The following is a 14,770-nucleotide window of genomic DNA, read 5'->3' on the forward strand; positions in this document are numbered from 1 at the left end:
TTAACTGGGCTGTATTTGGGAAGAAACCATGGAACCACAGCACCAGTGAGCAGAGGGTTGTGCTACTGTCCCTGGGTGAATGGATGTTTTAAGGTCACTTACAGAATCACCGGTAAAAGCAGGTTTAATACAGAAGTGAAAGCTCAACAAAGTTGTTGGCAGCCCCCAGCACCTCCAGCACACCCCAGGGCCTTTGCCAAGGTTGCTCAGCTCTCCTCTTCCCTGCATGTCCCACAGGGAGGCAGGACCTGGCATAGGCAGAGCCAGGGCAGCTCCTTGGCTGGTCCAGTGTGTGCCCTCTGCTCAGAAAAGGGCCTTGTTCAGGGTGGTGGGAAAAACAGCAGGAGCTGAGAGCCCCCTGAGGGCCAGCCTGGATTGACATCCCACCACAGCCCCTCCATGGGATGCGTGGCACCCGAAACCCTTGGGGCTGGGGAGGAACCTTCTGAAATCCAACAAAGGCAAGTGCCAGGTCCTGCATCCAGGATTCCCCAGCACCCACACCTCCGTCCCGAGGGTGCAGCCAGCACGAGGCCACGCAGCAGCACGGACCCTCTGGGCAACAGCGTGGGACTGACAGGTGAGTGCCATGGGGACAGCACTGGAGCCATTCCCTCTGGCTGTCCTAGCCAGGGCCTGTGTGGTGCGCTGGCACCAGACCCATTTAGCCAGCAAACAATCCCTGGGAATGCTCATGTAGCTGTCCTGTCTCCTCCCACTGGTAGCAGGTTCCTGACACTCAAGGAGGCAGCTTCAGGATGGAGCTCCTCTGAAATGCAGTGGCTGCCCAGGGCAGGGAGGGATGTGAGGTAAAGGACACAGACACCCACACCCGCCATCCCAACCTGCCCTCACACCTGTGTCCTCCCTTGGTCAGCACCAAGGGCAGACCCAGGCCCCCTCAGCCTGTCCCCAGCCCCTGAGCTCATGGAGCCAAACTCGAGTACCCCCTGAGAGCCCAAAGGCAAAGGCTGCCCACCCCACAGAGACCCCCCAGCTCCTGCAGCCACAGCACCCAGCCCCATGTTGGCCTTGCCACCTGTCCCAGTTCCCATGGGACTGGGCTGCTGTGGGTGCCTCTGGGAGGAATTCCCACAGTGGTGAGTTTTGGGCACTTCCCTCTATGGATTCACTGTTGCCTAATATGAGCTGGTGCTTTTTCCCAGGTGGGAACCCACAAGTAACCCATTTCCCCCATTATTTTGTAACCAGCCAGTGGGTTGGACTGTGCTGGGGTGGGATGGGGTGGGGGAGAAACCAGGCTCAGCACCCTGTGATTCCCCCTGCAAACACTGTAATTCCCTGCAGGACATGCCTGGCCCAGGAGCCAGGATCCCCCAGGAGCTCACCCAGCCCTCCTGTGCTCAAGGCTCCAGAGCCTTGCTGGAACAGGGAGATGTCAGCACTCTGACTGCCTGATGGTTGAATCTGCAAGTTCATAAGAGAGTTTCTTGCTGATGATTTTTGTAAGGACTTGTCTGATGGGTCACTCTGGTTCAAAAGATTTTTCCCAGCATTCAAGTGCTTTACTTCCTAGGCTTGTCTGGAAGCACGTGTTTATCTGCTTTTCCCTGCTTGTATGGCTCTCTGCTTTGGAGCGAGGTGCTGGAGATCCATGTGTCTATGCCATCAGCAGCAGCCTTCCACCATTCCCACATTTAAAGGAGAAGGGAAATCTCAAAAAAGTGAACAGCTGGCAGTGCAACCTCTCTGGGCCTGATCTCCCAGAGTGTTCCAGAACGGCCCAGCGTGTGTGAGGACATGGATCACCTCTCCACAGGGCACAGCTCTCCTGGGCGGGCACAGCTCACCCTGCAAGGGGCACCTGTGGCATGGGCTGCCCACTGTGAGCTGTCCCCGGGGTCATTTTGGGGCTGAAAATGGTAAAGCTGGAGGTGCCTCGGCACATGGATTCCACCGGCTGCCAGGACCTGGGCATGCCAGCAGTGAGGGACAATGGGGATGTTCCACAGAGGGCTGGGCTGCTGCTGTGTAACAATGGGTGACCTGTGCCAGGGTGGGCCATCACCTTGAAACAGGGGACACCATAAACAGAGCCACATGTAGCAAGGAACGAGGGGGAAACCGCAGGGGAAGGAGCCTGTCAGCTGCGTACCTTTGCTCTACCTCCTGCCACACCTCCTATCACGTGCCGTCCCACTGCTCCTGTCTGGAGCAGTAGCACAAAAGGCCGTTGCTCACAGCAGGTCTGTGTTTTTGGACAGGTCAGCAGCCATGGCAGAGCTCACCCTGGGCCAGCTGCTGGATTCGGCCATCGGGATGCCCAAGACTGAGCCCATCAACTTCGAGCAACTGCGCAACCTGCTGAACGGGATGCTTGTGAACCTGGGCCTGCGGGATCTGGTCATCCAGGAGAGCGGGGAACCCCCAGAGGGGGCCCCGACAATCCCCCCAGCTGCCTCTATGGCTGCTGACCTTGAGGAGTTAAAGCAGAGAACGGAAGCCAATGAAAGAGAAATTGCTGAGGTAGAGGCTCTTCCCAGCCCCCTCCTCTGGGGTCTGCACCACTGTTGTGCTGCTGGGCAGCTGCTGCCCCTTCTTGGTAGCTGAAGATGTGATGGAGGCCCAGCAGTGTCCTGTGCCAGCCTGTCCTGTGCCCTGCGCTGCCCCTGGCTCTGTGCAGATCATAGTGGGGGGAAGGACCTGCTCCCCAGCAACCCTGCCCTGGGGCTCACCCTGCCATCCCCCTCTCCTAGGTCAGGGCTCTTTGCGAGCAGCTCCGTGTGGAGATCAACGAGGTGAAGGAGCAGCAGTCCCACATGGAGGAGAACATGCAGAAGATGCAGGAGACTCTGGACATGGTGAGCTGCCAGTGGTGCCCCTGGGAGCTGCCCCTTACCGTGTTGCCCTGTCACCCTGCTCTACAGCCCTTGGTGGCTCCCAGTGTGAAGGGCACCAGGAGGGAAGAGTGGGAAGGGTGTCCCCAGAGTGGAATGTGCCAACCCACCCAGAGCCCCCCGTCCCCAGAGCACTGCCCCAGGGAGGGCAGAAGGGCACCTCTGCCTGAAGGTCAGACCAGTGGTAGAGGTCACTGCCTGCCTCAGCCAGGGATGCTGAAGCACTTGTGAACTAAACAGCCACCAGAAAAGTAATGTGGGTGCTGGGAAGGAGGGAAGATAAAGATCCACCTGTGCAATACAGCCACAGCCCCTGGGCACAGCCCTGCCCAGAGTCCCTCTGCCTTGTACTTGAGCTAATGTGTAGATGTTCCTTTTAAATCCTGCTCCTGTGTTCTGACTCCTGTCCCTCTCCTCGCCCCACTCCAGGCGAACTTGGAGGATATGGCAGAGAACCTCCACGACGAGCTGACAGACCCTGTCATGGACACTGTCACGGTACATCCCTGAGCACACCCGGGCCCTGCTCCAGGATGTGGCTGCACCCCCAGTGCACCCTGTCCCCCCACATCAGGGGATGGGCAGCAATGCTGGGGGGGTCCATGCTCCTCTGGATCCCGTGGAGGGTGACAAAGATGATTTGGGACCTGGAACATCTGTCTCCTGAGGAAAGGCTGAGGGAGCTGGGCCTCTTCAGCCTTGAGAAGGCTGAGAGGGAGCCAAGGCTGGGAGGGTGGTGCTGAGCATCTAGGGGGATCCGTACCTCAGTTTCCCCAGGAAAAGCTGGGTGGGGAGGCTGGCTTGGGGATGCTGAATGTAGCCCCATGTTGCAGCCATCCCACTCTCTCCTTCCCAGTCTTCCATGAAGGACATTATGGGCGAGGACGGACAGGTCCCCCCGGACTGGCAGCAGGTCCCCCCAGACTGGCAGCAGGTCCCCCCGGACTGGCAGCAGGGGCCTGGCATGCGCTCACACCCTTGGGAGAACCAGGGGCTGATTGTCATCGGCAATGAAAGTACGTCTGGGCAGGCCTGGGGAGGGGATCCAGTGGGTGGGAGGGGCACAGCGGGGCAGGCAGGGGGCCTGTGGACTGCTGGGTTTTCCCCCAGCTGTGTTCCCCAGGGCTTCCCCAACCCCAGAGAGTTCCCCCTGTTCTCTTCTTCCAGTTGTCCTCACGGACAGGTTCAGGGCATCCTCACCAAGACAGCGGGATCCCCGGGCCCCCAGCCCCGCGCCCTCAAAAGCCACAGACGGGGCACAGAGCAGAGGGAAGGATTTGCCACCTGGGGTCACGAGCAGCCCTCGAGTCTCCTTCGTGACAAGTGATGTGGGATGGAACGACATGGGACGGGACAGCATGGGACCGATCAAGGACGAAGAGATCCAGATGGGCATCTCCAAGGGAGCAGCTCTTCCCGGCCCCAAGGCATGGAGCAAAGGGAAGAACTTGCCACATGGGGCTGTGAGCAGCCCCCGAGTGTCCTTCATGGAAAGCGATATGGGATGGAATGACACGGGACAGATCCAGGATGAAGAGATCAAGATGGGCATCTCCAAGGGAGCGGCTGTTCGAAGCTCAAGGGCATGGAGCAGAGGGAAGAACTTGCTGCACGGGGTCACGAGCAGCCCCCGAGTGTCCTTCGTGGAAAGTGACGTGGGATGGGATGATGTGGATCAGAGAGGGGATGATGAGGAGATCAAGACAAGCATCTCAAAGGCAGAAGCTCTTCCCAGCCTCCTGGATGTTCCCCCTGAGATGAAGGACGTGAAACATATCAAGGACGAAGAGATCAAGATGAGAATCTCCAAGGCAGAGTCTCTTCCCAGGCCCCTGGGTTCTCCCCCTGAGATGAGTGACATGGAGCGGATCAAGGATGAAGAAATTGAGATGAGCTTCTCTAAGGTAGACTCTTCCCAGCCCCCTGGGTGCTCCCTCTTGGATGCCCCCTCCCCTGGGGTCTGCACCACCGTTGTGCTGCCCTTAGGCCAAGGCCTGGTTTAAACCCAAGCTCACAGCAGCACAGGGAGCTTCACTGAGAGAAGGGGGTGGAGTTTTGGGGGCAAGAGCTGGGGCTGAAACACTGCTCTGCTTGCTCAGACAAAGAGTTTGGATGGCAGTGTCACTGCCCTGAGAGTGCATCCAGGATCCCCTGGCATCCACGCCCCCATCCAAACGAAGGCAGCACGAGGCCACCCAGCATCACAGAGCCACTGGATCCCAGCTGAGAGTGTGGCTGGGACTGACAGGTGAGTGCCACGGGAACAGCGATGGCTTTGGGGACAGCACTGGCCCCGTTTCCTCCACAGGGCCCATGTGGGGCCCTGGCATCAGACCCATTTATCTGCTGATCGAACCGTGGGGATGCTGGTGATGGAGCTGTGCTGTCTCCTCCCAGTGGTAGCAGGTCCCGGACAGCAAAGGAGGCACAAGGAAGGGGCAGCTTCAGGACGGAGCCCTCTGGGATGTGAGTACAAAGCTTTCCTGATGAGTGTAGGGGACAGAGGACAAGTGTAGGGGACAGGGGATGGCAGGTCATCCCCCCAGGCAGGGCTGTGACAGTGCCAGAGCTGGGCATGACCTGCTCTCCTGGCACGGCTCAGGGGGGTCCTGAGCACTGACCAAGCGAGGACACGGGTGTGAGGGCTGGTTGGGACGGCAGGTGTGGTGCCACCTCACCTCCCTGCCTGGCCTGGGCAGCCACGAGCAGCCCAAGCGTTTTGGAGACACTAGCAGGACCCGAGGCTTTTGGGCACTTCCCTGGAGATTCACTGTTGCCTGGTATGAGCTGGAGCTTCTCCCCCGGAAAATAACCCACCTCCCCTATCGCCCCCCTTTATTTTGTAACCAGCCAGTGGGTTGGGCTGTGCTGGGGTGGGGTAGAAACCATGCTCAGCACCCCGCGATTCCCCCTACGAACACCGTAACTCCCTGCAGCGATGTGCCTGGCACTGACTGCTGCCTGCACAGGCGGGGCTGCATCACCCCCGGAGCTCACCCAGCCCTTTTCTTCGCATTTTAGGAAGGTCCTAAAGGTGTCCTCTCCCGACTTTTTGCCCAGAGACCAGCCCTTCACCATGCAGCTTCCTGGCCCGTGAGTATCAGGGCACCGGTGCCTCGGGGGGTGCGCGGGTGGGACAGGGGGATGCTGGCAGTGCCCTGCTGTGGCAGGGATGGCTCGTTTGGCCCCTGTCACCCACCCGCGTCTCCTGCCCTCTCCAGGCCCTCTCCACCCGTGTCTCCTGCCCTCCCTGGGCTCTCTCCACCCGGATCTCCTGTCCGCTCCGGGCGCTCCGATATCATCCCCTACACGCCGCCGCCGTCCCCCGGCCTCACGGGCCGCCTGCCCCCCATCGTCCAACAGTACCAGGAGTGCGGCCAAAGGTCGGGACGTGGGCCCTGGGGGTGTGGGGGAGCCCTGCCCAGCAAGGAGAGCTCTTCTCTGGGTGGGGGCGGAGGGGCCCGGGGGCGCCGGCAGGAGAGAGGGGCTGCGGAGGGTCAGAAGGTTTTATAGCCCCACCCTGTCTAGCCCGGGTCTGTCTCGATGGCACTGAAGCCACATGTGGCGGGTTGTGTCCGGTCTCTGCCTGAGCTCAGGCCTGGTGGGGGCTCGGGTGCCTCCTGTGAATGAGTTCCCAAAACCAAGCCCTGCGGCTGGGACAGCTCAGCTCCTGCCTCCTGGCGTCCCCTGCGGAGGGCACAGGGTCCTGCCGTGGCCGCGGGTCCGTCCGGGGCTGTGGGGAGAGGGCAGATCCCTGCAGGGCTGGACGGGCACGGGTCTCCTGCAGCAGCTGGAGGGGAGCCGGGAGCCCCCCAGGGAGCCCCCGCTGTCCCCCTCCCTGGCACAGCAGGGTGAAACACGGGGTGCCACGGTGCTGAGCACTGAGCATCCCTGTGCCCCACCCCACAGGGAGCAGGCAGAGGGGTATTCCCGCAGATCCCCCATGTACTGTGGGGGCCGGCACACCAGCATCTGCCCAGTGCAGCCGATGGAGCCCCTCCTCCCAGACCCCAGCAAGGTAGGGATGATGAAGATGGGATTATAGGCTGGGGCAGCCGAGGCGGGGAGGGTGATGCTGAGCATCCGGGGGGGATCCGTGCCTCAGTTCCCCCCGGAAGAGCTGAGTAGGGAGGCAGGCTTAGGGATGCTGAATGCAGCCCAGAGTTCCAGCCATCCCCCTCTCTCTTTCCCAGCCCGGCGTGTTTGACCTGGTGGGCAGGGATGGAATCGTCTACCGGGGCCGGCAGTGCAGGAGGACTCCTATGGGGTCCTGGATGGAAGGAGCAACCTATTCCAATCTGCAGTAAAGAGCTACAAGCAGCCAAGCACCTGTGCTTCCTGAGTGGAGTGGCCTTGGATCAGGATCTTTCCTTTTTGAACAAGGAGGGGCTGCTGGAGGAGCTGAAAACAGCACCTCCCAGGGTCTGTGTCAGCCCCGCGCTCCCCCTGGCACCCCCTGGCCCCTGCCAGGGGACCCTTTGGCCCCAAAGGAGGTCTGGGGGGGCCGAGTGGTGCCGCAGAAGGAGGACGTTCCTTTGCCTCCAGGGAGGCAGTGGGAAAGGGGAGGGGGGTCTCAGTGGGAAGAGCAGCAGCAGGACACGGTTTAATATCAGAAGCGAATCCCACCCCAAGCCCGCTGGTTTGCTATCGACTATCCCATGGGATGAGCATCACCGGGCTGCTTTCTTTATCTCCAAGCGAAGGAAGCCCCTTGTCCCTCTCCCCTTTGTCACCCCCTCCGTCCCTCTCCAGCGCTGCCATCAGCGGAAAGAGGAAGGCACGAGCCCCGCTGCTTCCCACCTCCAGACGCGAGCACCGTAACCTGTCCCTGCCCCCTTGGGGGGAACACGCCCCCTCCTTTCCCTTATGTCACCCCCAGAGATCAGTGCTCTGCTTTCCCAGCCCCTCCCGTGCCAGCCGGGGGGTGTCACGGCTGGGGACACGTGGCCGGGGTTGTCCCCACAGCACACCGGCAACGACACGCGGCGGAGGGGGGGACACAAAGCCGGTGGCACCTCTCGGATGAGTGGGAGGGTGAGAAACACCGAGGGGAACCCCAGAGGCAGCCAGGGGGGACCCAGAGCTTATGGGGAACATCCCCTCAACCCCTGTGGTGTGTCCCCGGGGGCTGCCCCATGGAAACCTTGCTGTCCTGGTGAATATTCTCCTCAAACTGCAGGGGGAAGCCCAAAAACCTTCTGCCACACAGACTCCATCCCTTCCACCCTACTGTGCTCCAGAGGCACCTTAGTCTGTAGGGAGCCCCCCCCAGAATGTTTTCCTTGGTGAGTTTGCTTTTTCAGGGGGGGAAAATTGGATGCTCAAAACGTGCTTCGGGGGTGCAGAGGTGGATACAGCAGGATCTGGGGTCCCCCCAGTGCCACCTCCAGTAGGATAACTGGGAGCACTCTGAGCAAACCACCAGGCACCGGAGCAGAGCCATCAAAGAACCATCCTGCACCCCTGGGTGGGGCTGAGGGGCTGAGAAACACCCTGGGGACTAATTGCATTTTCAGGATATGGCCCAGCTGGGGGGACCCCTTTGGCACTCATCATCCCTCCCGCTCAGCACCTCCCACCCCCTGCCCCATCTGCAGCCCCTGGGACCCAGTTGCACTCTGTTAACACCCCCACCCTCCTGTACCCCCCCTAAACACACACCAGCCTCACATCCCTCCTTGGGTGCTCTGTGTGCTGCTGGAGCAGGTGAGTAGCCCCAGATGGGGGATTTTTTTAGCCTTTTCTCCTTGGAGGTTGTGCCATCCTGGGGGTCTCTCTGTCCCTGGGGGTTGCTTTGCTACTGTGCTTTGAGCCCCCAGCTCTTCCTGGCATCTCCAGATCTGCTGTGTTCCCATTTTGGGGGTTGGTACCCTAGTTGCTTCTTGTGTGGCCTTGGGCTGGTGGCCCTTCTGCAGTGGGGGACAGTCAGAGGGCATCACCCCCAGCACAGGGTTTCCCCAAAAGCCTGGCAGCCCCTGAGTGTCCCAACAGTGCTGAGGCCTGGGGGGCTCATCACATGGGTGGGGATGGGGCAGTTTGCAGGCTGTGAGATTTTGTGAGGGGACAAGATGGGGTTTGGGCTGCACCCCCTGGCACAGGGGGGTCCTCGCTGTGCTGGCAGAGCACCTCCATGGCTTTGGGGGTGCTGGGGGTCTCCCCTTCCCTCTGCCCCCCTCTTTGGGGATGGCAGCAGTGGTTTGGGAAGGCAGAGCGTGGGACTTGGGGCAGCTCCTGGGGGGGGGGGGCCAGTCCCCACTGGTGACACTGTAGCACGGGGGGGGGTTGTCTCCCCCATTCTCAGTGCCCAGCCAGGGACATCCTTCCCAGGAGAGAGAAAAGGCAGGGACAGCTGGTGTTGAAAAAGTGATTTTGTTTTTGTTTTGGTATTTTTTTTATTATTTTTAAATTAATAAAAAACCTTCAACCTGTTTTTTTGCTGGTTTTTTCTTCTTTTTTTTTTTTTTCTTTTTTTTTTCTTTTCTTTTTTTTTTTTTAAGCAAGATTGATTTGAAAACTAAAAAAACCCCCCCAACCCCCCAACTCTCCCTGGGGAAGGGCCATGTATGGCAGTTGCAGGGATGGAGGGGGCATCACCTTGATAATTCCCCAGGCCCTGGGGGTGCTGAGGGAGGGAGGGAGGAAGGATGGGGTTGGGGGGAAGTCCAGGGGGGGTCTGTGCAAGAAGCTGGGCTGAATTTCAGAAGCCAGAGGAGAGGCTGGTTTGCTCTGGGCACTGTGACAAGTGTCCAGGAAATCCAGAGCTGGGGGGAGAGGGGTGTTCAGTGCTCTGTGTCCCCATGGCTGTGATGTGGGGTGCTGACAGCCACCTCCATCCATTATTTTTGTTATTCCTGTCCCCCCCCTTCCCTCTCCTGCCCTGATGTAGGGATGCCGGGTGGGGGTAGAGCCACAGGGAAATGTCCCCCCAGACACCCAGCAGCTGCCTCCACACTGCTACTCCTTCTCTCTGGATTTATATACATTAGATATATTTATATATTATAGTTATATATTTAAAAAAAAACAGGGGGGGAGGGGAGGAGAAAAGACCAGCCAGCAACTCTTGCAGAGGCATTCAGAGGCTGGTGCCCTCCCCAGCAGCACGTGCTCCAAACCCCCCCCCCCTTAAAAATAATAATAAAACCTAGAAAATTATTCCAGTGCGTTTCTTGGCGAGCCCCTGCTCCCAACGCCCCGGCCCAGACCCCCCTCCCCCTTCCCTCAAACCCTCCCCCCAACCCTCCTCCAACCCCAGCCTTATCTCTGGCCGTCCATGGTGGCCACGGCTTTCTGTGGGGGGGCTGCAGGCGGGGGGGCAGGGGGCCAGGAGGGCTGCGGGTGGTGCAGGTGGTGGGCGAGGCCGTGGGTGGTGGGCGAGGACGGGGGCAGCCAGGCGGGCTGGTGGCTGGGGGGCGAGGAGGCCCAGAAGGGGCTGAAGCTGCCCGGGGGGGAGCAGGCCATGGAGGTGATGGGGCTGTTGCTGCTCTGGAGGCTCTCCGAGGTCCGCAGCTTGGAGAACATGGCCAGCGCGTCCGGGAAGTTGGGCGGCGTGGCCGGCGTGTTGCTGGGGGTGCACATCTGCGGGGCACGGGAGAAAGGGGGGTGTCAGGTCAGTCAGAGAGGCTTTTGGGGGGGGGGGTGTCCCAGCCCACCCACAGTAGCCAGAGCCATCGCCTTTCACCCATGGTGTTTCACCACCACTAGGGATCCTGCCTGTATCCCACGCCTGGCACCCCCCAGATCCCAGGGATGCTCAGAGCCCAGGACTGGGGTATCTGGCCCTTGAGGGTCTGCGTGGCTCCCACAAAGCTGCCTGGGGAGTGTCTCCAGTGAATCTGGGAAGGACATTTTGACCATCCAGAATGCTCAAAGCCCAGGGATGAGGCAGGTTTGGGGAGCAGCAGGGACAGGGCTGATGCAAAAGGATGCAGTGTGATGGGTGGGGAGGGTGTTGGGGTCTCCCTTGGCCCTGCAGGACCCTCTTTCACCCAGTTCCTTGACCCTTCTTCCCCTTTGCACCCTGCTATGGCAGGGAGAGCAAAAGGCAGGCAGTACCCCTCAAGGCCCCCCCAGTTCCTGGTACAGCCCCTGCCTTCTGCGTATCCAGCTAAATTTAGCACCTGGACAGTGATGGATTTGGGACTTTTTCCAGCCAATCTCCCCAGCTGAGGAAAATCCATCAGGTGGGACCCAGCCTAGCACTGGGGCTCAGGGGCTGGCACAGGGAACCCCCAGTTCAGCAAAGCAGTTGTTAAATTGAGTACTGGGGGTGATAAAAGGGGGATGTGGGTGTGTGTGCAAACTCCCATGAGGCTGCACACATAGGGAAGGGGTATGGGCAGGGAGGGCATATGTGGGCAGGGGGATGCACTGCCAGAGGATGCTTGGACATGGGGGTGGTGCATGCATAGTGGGGGCTTCACCCCTCTGGGTTAAACCCATTCCAAATCCCTGTGGCCCTCAGGGAGCCACAGCTCCTGTCAGATGCTTGTGGGGACTGAGCAGAGTTAAGGGGCTTGGGCAGCATCTGCTGCCTTTAGCAAGGGGGATTGAGGGGAGTTTCTGATGGTGAATAGCTCCTCCATCTCCCCTTTCCTGGGATTTGCCCCTGGCTGGTGCTCAGCAGCCCCCTGATGCTCCCCAGCACAGGCCAACATCTAAATCCCTGTTACAGGTTCGCCCTCATCCCCATCCCGGCCACCCTTAGGGATGCAGGGATCAGAGGAGCAATGGCCAAACCCTGGTTGCCAGTCTATTTGAAGTTGGGGTTCTCTGTGCTGGCTGTGGGATGGATGAGCTCTCATCAACCTGCAGAGCTGGGGCACCCCAAAAATGCAATCATGGCCAGGCTGGCACTGAACGGGTTTGTGGTGAACCAGGGATGTTCCTCCACAGAGCTCATTTCGGAGCTCAGCTTGAAGTGGTGCTGATCCAGCTTTTTTTTTTTTTTTTAAATAACCTATACATTTGGCAGCATCTGAAAAGATACTTGTTGCAAAAAAAAAAAAAAAAAAAGTAATTTACTCTGTTTTGAAAAAAACCCAACCACCACCAGAGCCATACACACACCCCCCAACTGCCAGCCCTGGACTGAGGTTGGATGTGATGCTGGAGGGGGGACACAGCTCTGAGCTTCTGGGGTGGTGTTTGCCAGATTAATTTAAAACATTAATTAAAAAAAAAAAAAAGAATTGTCATGTAATTATTGCCTTCTTTCCCCAACACTTTGGAGGAGCTCTGAGGGTCGATCCCACCACAAGCAGCCACAATGACACCCCAAACAGCTTTGGGGAATCCCAGTCCCACAGCCTGGAATCTGCAGGGGTTTGGAAGGGTTTGGGAAGTTCCCCCCTCCACAAGGGTGATAGTGATGAGCTGCCCCACTCTGAATTGTGGCTGCTGCTTTCACAGCTTTGTTCCCTGACGCTTGAAAAAGAAATAGAAATAGAAACCGCAAGCACAAAGCTCCTCATCTCACCCCTGCCCTGAGCCGTGTGGGGCCTTTCAGACTGCAGGAATCAGGGTGCTGGGAAGGGAGCAAACAGTAAAAAAAAATAAATCCTAAAAGTGGGAGTATCTGGGGAGAAGGTGAAAGGTATTTTTACACCACGTGGGGCACACGGTGTTAGGAAAACACACAGCTGGGGTGGGGGAGAGTTGACCAGCTCTGGACTCTCCGTGCTGGGCTGGGTGAGGGTGTCATGTTTGGGGTGGGTGGTGGGTCTCACTCGGCCCTGGGGAGCTCAGGGATAGGGCTGGGATGGGTTTCATCAGCGCTGCTTTGCATTCTGCTTCCGGCAGCCGCCCAGGAATCGCCCCACCAGGCTTTTGGTGTGAAAACACAGCGAGGCCTTGGATCTGCCGGCAGCTTTCCCGTCCCCCTTCCCACCGGGAACCGAGGTTTTCCATGAAACGACCCCTTTGCAAACGCCCAGAGGTGGCAAATAAAACGTGCAAGGGGGAGGGGGAATTAAAATAAAAGGGGGTTTCAGTGGGAGCCGGCCGGCAAAATGACTTTCTCTGAGGGGCAGAGAGCTCTCGCTGCCGGCAGTGCCTGGCCGGCTGGAGATTCCCTGGCAGCGTGAGAAAAGGAGGAAAATTCGGCTTAACCCACATCCACCCCTTCCCCCGCGCACGGCCCTTTCAGTTCCCTCACTGGGGGAGAAAAAAAAAAAAAAATTCAAAAACCCCAAGAAACACAACACAAAACACCCGGAGGGGAATAACTTCCTCCCTTCGGCCAAGGGGGATGTGCCCTCGGCCAAGGTCAAGTGGTGTTTGGGGGGAAGGAGGAGGCGGAGGGGGGGACAGACGTGGCCCCCCCCGGGCTGGGGGAGCCGAACTTCCAGCGCGATGCTCGCGGAGACAAACTATTTCCTGGCAGACATTTTAGCTCGTGTTTACATTCTCCGGCTGCGTGTTCCTGCGGGCGCAGAGCAATATGGCTGGCAGGGGAGCTGACAGCTCCGCGGGCCGGGGGGCTGCACGACCCTCGGGGGCCGCCCCGAGACGGGGGCTGCTGCTCTGGGGGGTCCTGAGCCACGTGGTGCTTGTAGGTGTGGGGGGGCCGGGGGGGCTGGTTGGCCTTGGGGGAAGGTTTAAAGGTGTTTTTTGGGGACGGGGGGAGTTTGGGAGGGGATGGAGCGGTGCAGGGGTGAGGAAGGGGGCCGGGGTCCCACTTACCATCTGGGGGGGGTGGTGGCTGCTGGGAATGTTGGTCTCCTGGAAGAAGGCGCTCAGGGCTGTCTGTGGGGACAAGCTGTCAGCTCCAGCCCACCCGAGACAAAGGGGGAAGGAACACACGGGCCCCCCAACGCCCACCCCGCAGCCCCCTCCTCGACCCCAACCCCGTGGGACTGCCCCCCGGGGGGCATCCAGGGGTGCCCCCCACCCACAACCCCTCCAGGCCTAGGGCAGGGGGAGGCTGGGGCTGCCCTTCGCCGACCCACTGGGGATCGTGTCCCACTCACACAGGGGCTCCCCACGCGCGGGGGGGACACCCCAACCCCCTTGTTTACACGTCCCCCCCCCTCCCAGCGGGCCCCCCACCCCCTGATCGAGGGGGAGGGAGGGGCCGGGGCGCTGGGCCGCAGCTCGGGTTACGGCCTGGATATAAATAGAACCGGCGGAGCTCCGAGCCGGTCCCCCCCGCCGCGTATGTGCGGGGGAGGGGGGGGCAGGACCCCCCAAAACCCGGCCACGCGTGTCCGTGGGCCGCGGCCGGGCCGGCCTGGCCCCCCCTCCTTCCGCCCCGCGGCTCGGCGGAGTGTGGATTGGGATTTGGGGTATCCCGGTGCAGGGGGAGAGGGCAGGGGGTATCTCGATCCGTGCCAGCGTTGGGGGGGGGCCCATCCCCGTACCTCGAACTGCCAGTGTGCCGCCTGCAGCAGCTGCTTGGCCTGGTCGGCGGCGCAGCCGGCCGCCAGCACGAACTGGTTGATCATCACCTGGTGCCGCAGCTCCTCCATGTTCACCGACATGGCGGGGGCGGCCCCGGCGCGGCCCCAGCCCCGCACGGCCCGGCCCGGCCCCGCAGCGCCCGGAGCGCCCCGCGCCCGCCGCGCCCGCCCGCCGACACCGCGGGCAGCGGGGGGCGCCGCGGCCCCGCCCCCCCGCGCCCATTGGCCGGGCCCGGGCCCCGCGCCCCGCCCAGCGCCCCGCTCGAACCTTCCAGCTGCGCCGGCGCCCCCCCATTGGCCGCCGCCTGTGTTTTGGCTGCGGGCGGCGCCGCCATTGGCCGGCGGGAGGCGGAGAAGGAGCGGCGCGGGCGCTGATTGGCTGCGTGGGGAGCGGGGGGGTGTGTGAGTGTGAGGCGTTGGTGACGTCACGTTCATTGAGGACGTTCATTGAGAGGCGCGGGACGGGCTCGTTGGGGGGGTGGTCATTGTAGGGGGGTTATTGAGGGGGAGGTT

The 14,770-nt window shown here is 60.7% G+C and overlaps 2 protein-coding genes across 4 annotated transcripts; one reads left to right on the forward strand and one right to left on the reverse strand.

The window, feature by feature from the left end:
- The first annotated feature begins 1,710 nt into the window (after positions 1–1,710).
- On the forward strand, positions 1,711–7,183 carry LOC135424499 (uncharacterized). Of its 3 annotated transcripts, none has more exons than XM_064675773.1 (12): positions 1,711–2,112; positions 2,226–2,487; positions 2,718–2,822; positions 3,288–3,356; positions 3,715–3,874; positions 4,026–4,762; positions 4,958–5,106; positions 5,256–5,324; positions 5,880–5,951; positions 6,080–6,241; positions 6,768–6,876; positions 7,052–7,183. In XM_064675773.1, the coding sequence occupies exons 2-12, from the start codon at positions 2,236–2,238 to the stop codon at positions 7,163–7,165; spliced, it is 1,998 nt and encodes a 665-aa protein (XP_064531843.1). In that variant the 5' UTR covers positions 1,711–2,112; positions 2,226–2,235; the 3' UTR covers positions 7,166–7,183. The 3 variants fall into 3 exon arrangements, with proteins under 3 accessions (XP_064531843.1, XP_064531842.1, XP_064531841.1); XM_064675772.1 differs by having other exon boundaries at positions 1,711–2,107; XM_064675771.1 differs by having other exon boundaries at positions 1,712–2,103.
- A 2,028-nt stretch (positions 7,184–9,211) lies between these two features.
- UBALD2 (UBA like domain containing 2) lies at positions 9,212–14,420 on the reverse strand. The gene is made up of 3 exons (XM_064675784.1): positions 14,219–14,420; positions 13,542–13,604; positions 9,212–10,436 (listed from the first exon to the last, which is right to left on the reverse strand). Exons 1-3 carry the CDS (start codon positions 14,336–14,338, stop codon positions 10,116–10,118), a joined length of 504 nt encoding a protein of 167 aa, XP_064531854.1. The 5' UTR covers positions 14,339–14,420; the 3' UTR covers positions 9,212–10,115.
- Positions 14,421–14,770: the final 350 nt, after the last annotated feature.

The sequence above is a fragment of the Pseudopipra pipra genome, chromosome 19 (assembly GCF_036250125.1).
Source record: "Pseudopipra pipra isolate bDixPip1 chromosome 19, bDixPip1.hap1, whole genome shotgun sequence".
Taxonomy (NCBI): domain Eukaryota; kingdom Metazoa; phylum Chordata; class Aves; order Passeriformes; family Pipridae; genus Pseudopipra; species Pseudopipra pipra.

Excerpts from the sequence above, each read along its gene's own strand:
- UBALD2 (XM_064675784.1), bottom strand. The coding sequence starts at position 14,338 with ATGTCGGTGAACATGGAGGAGCTGCGGCACCAGGTGATGATCAACCAG. Across the intron at positions 13,605-14,218 it reads CGGCACACTGGCAGTTCGAG|ACAGCCCTGAGCGCCTTCTT; the intron begins GTACGGGGATGG and ends TTGTCCCCACAG. Across the intron at positions 10,437-13,541 it reads GCCACCACCCCCCCCAGATG|ATGTGCACCCCCAGCAACAC; the intron begins GTAAGTGGGACC and ends CGTGCCCCGCAG.
- LOC135424499 (XM_064675773.1), top strand. The coding sequence starts at position 2,236 with ATGGCAGAGCTCACCCTGGGCCAGCTGCTGGATTCGGCCATCGGGATG. Across the intron at positions 3,875-4,025 it reads GATTGTCATCGGCAATGAAA|TTGTCCTCACGGACAGGTTC; the intron begins GTACGTCTGGGC and ends CTCTTCTTCCAG. Across the intron at positions 5,952-6,079 it reads ACCATGCAGCTTCCTGGCCC|GCCCTCTCCACCCGTGTCTC; the intron begins GTGAGTATCAGG and ends TGCCCTCTCCAG.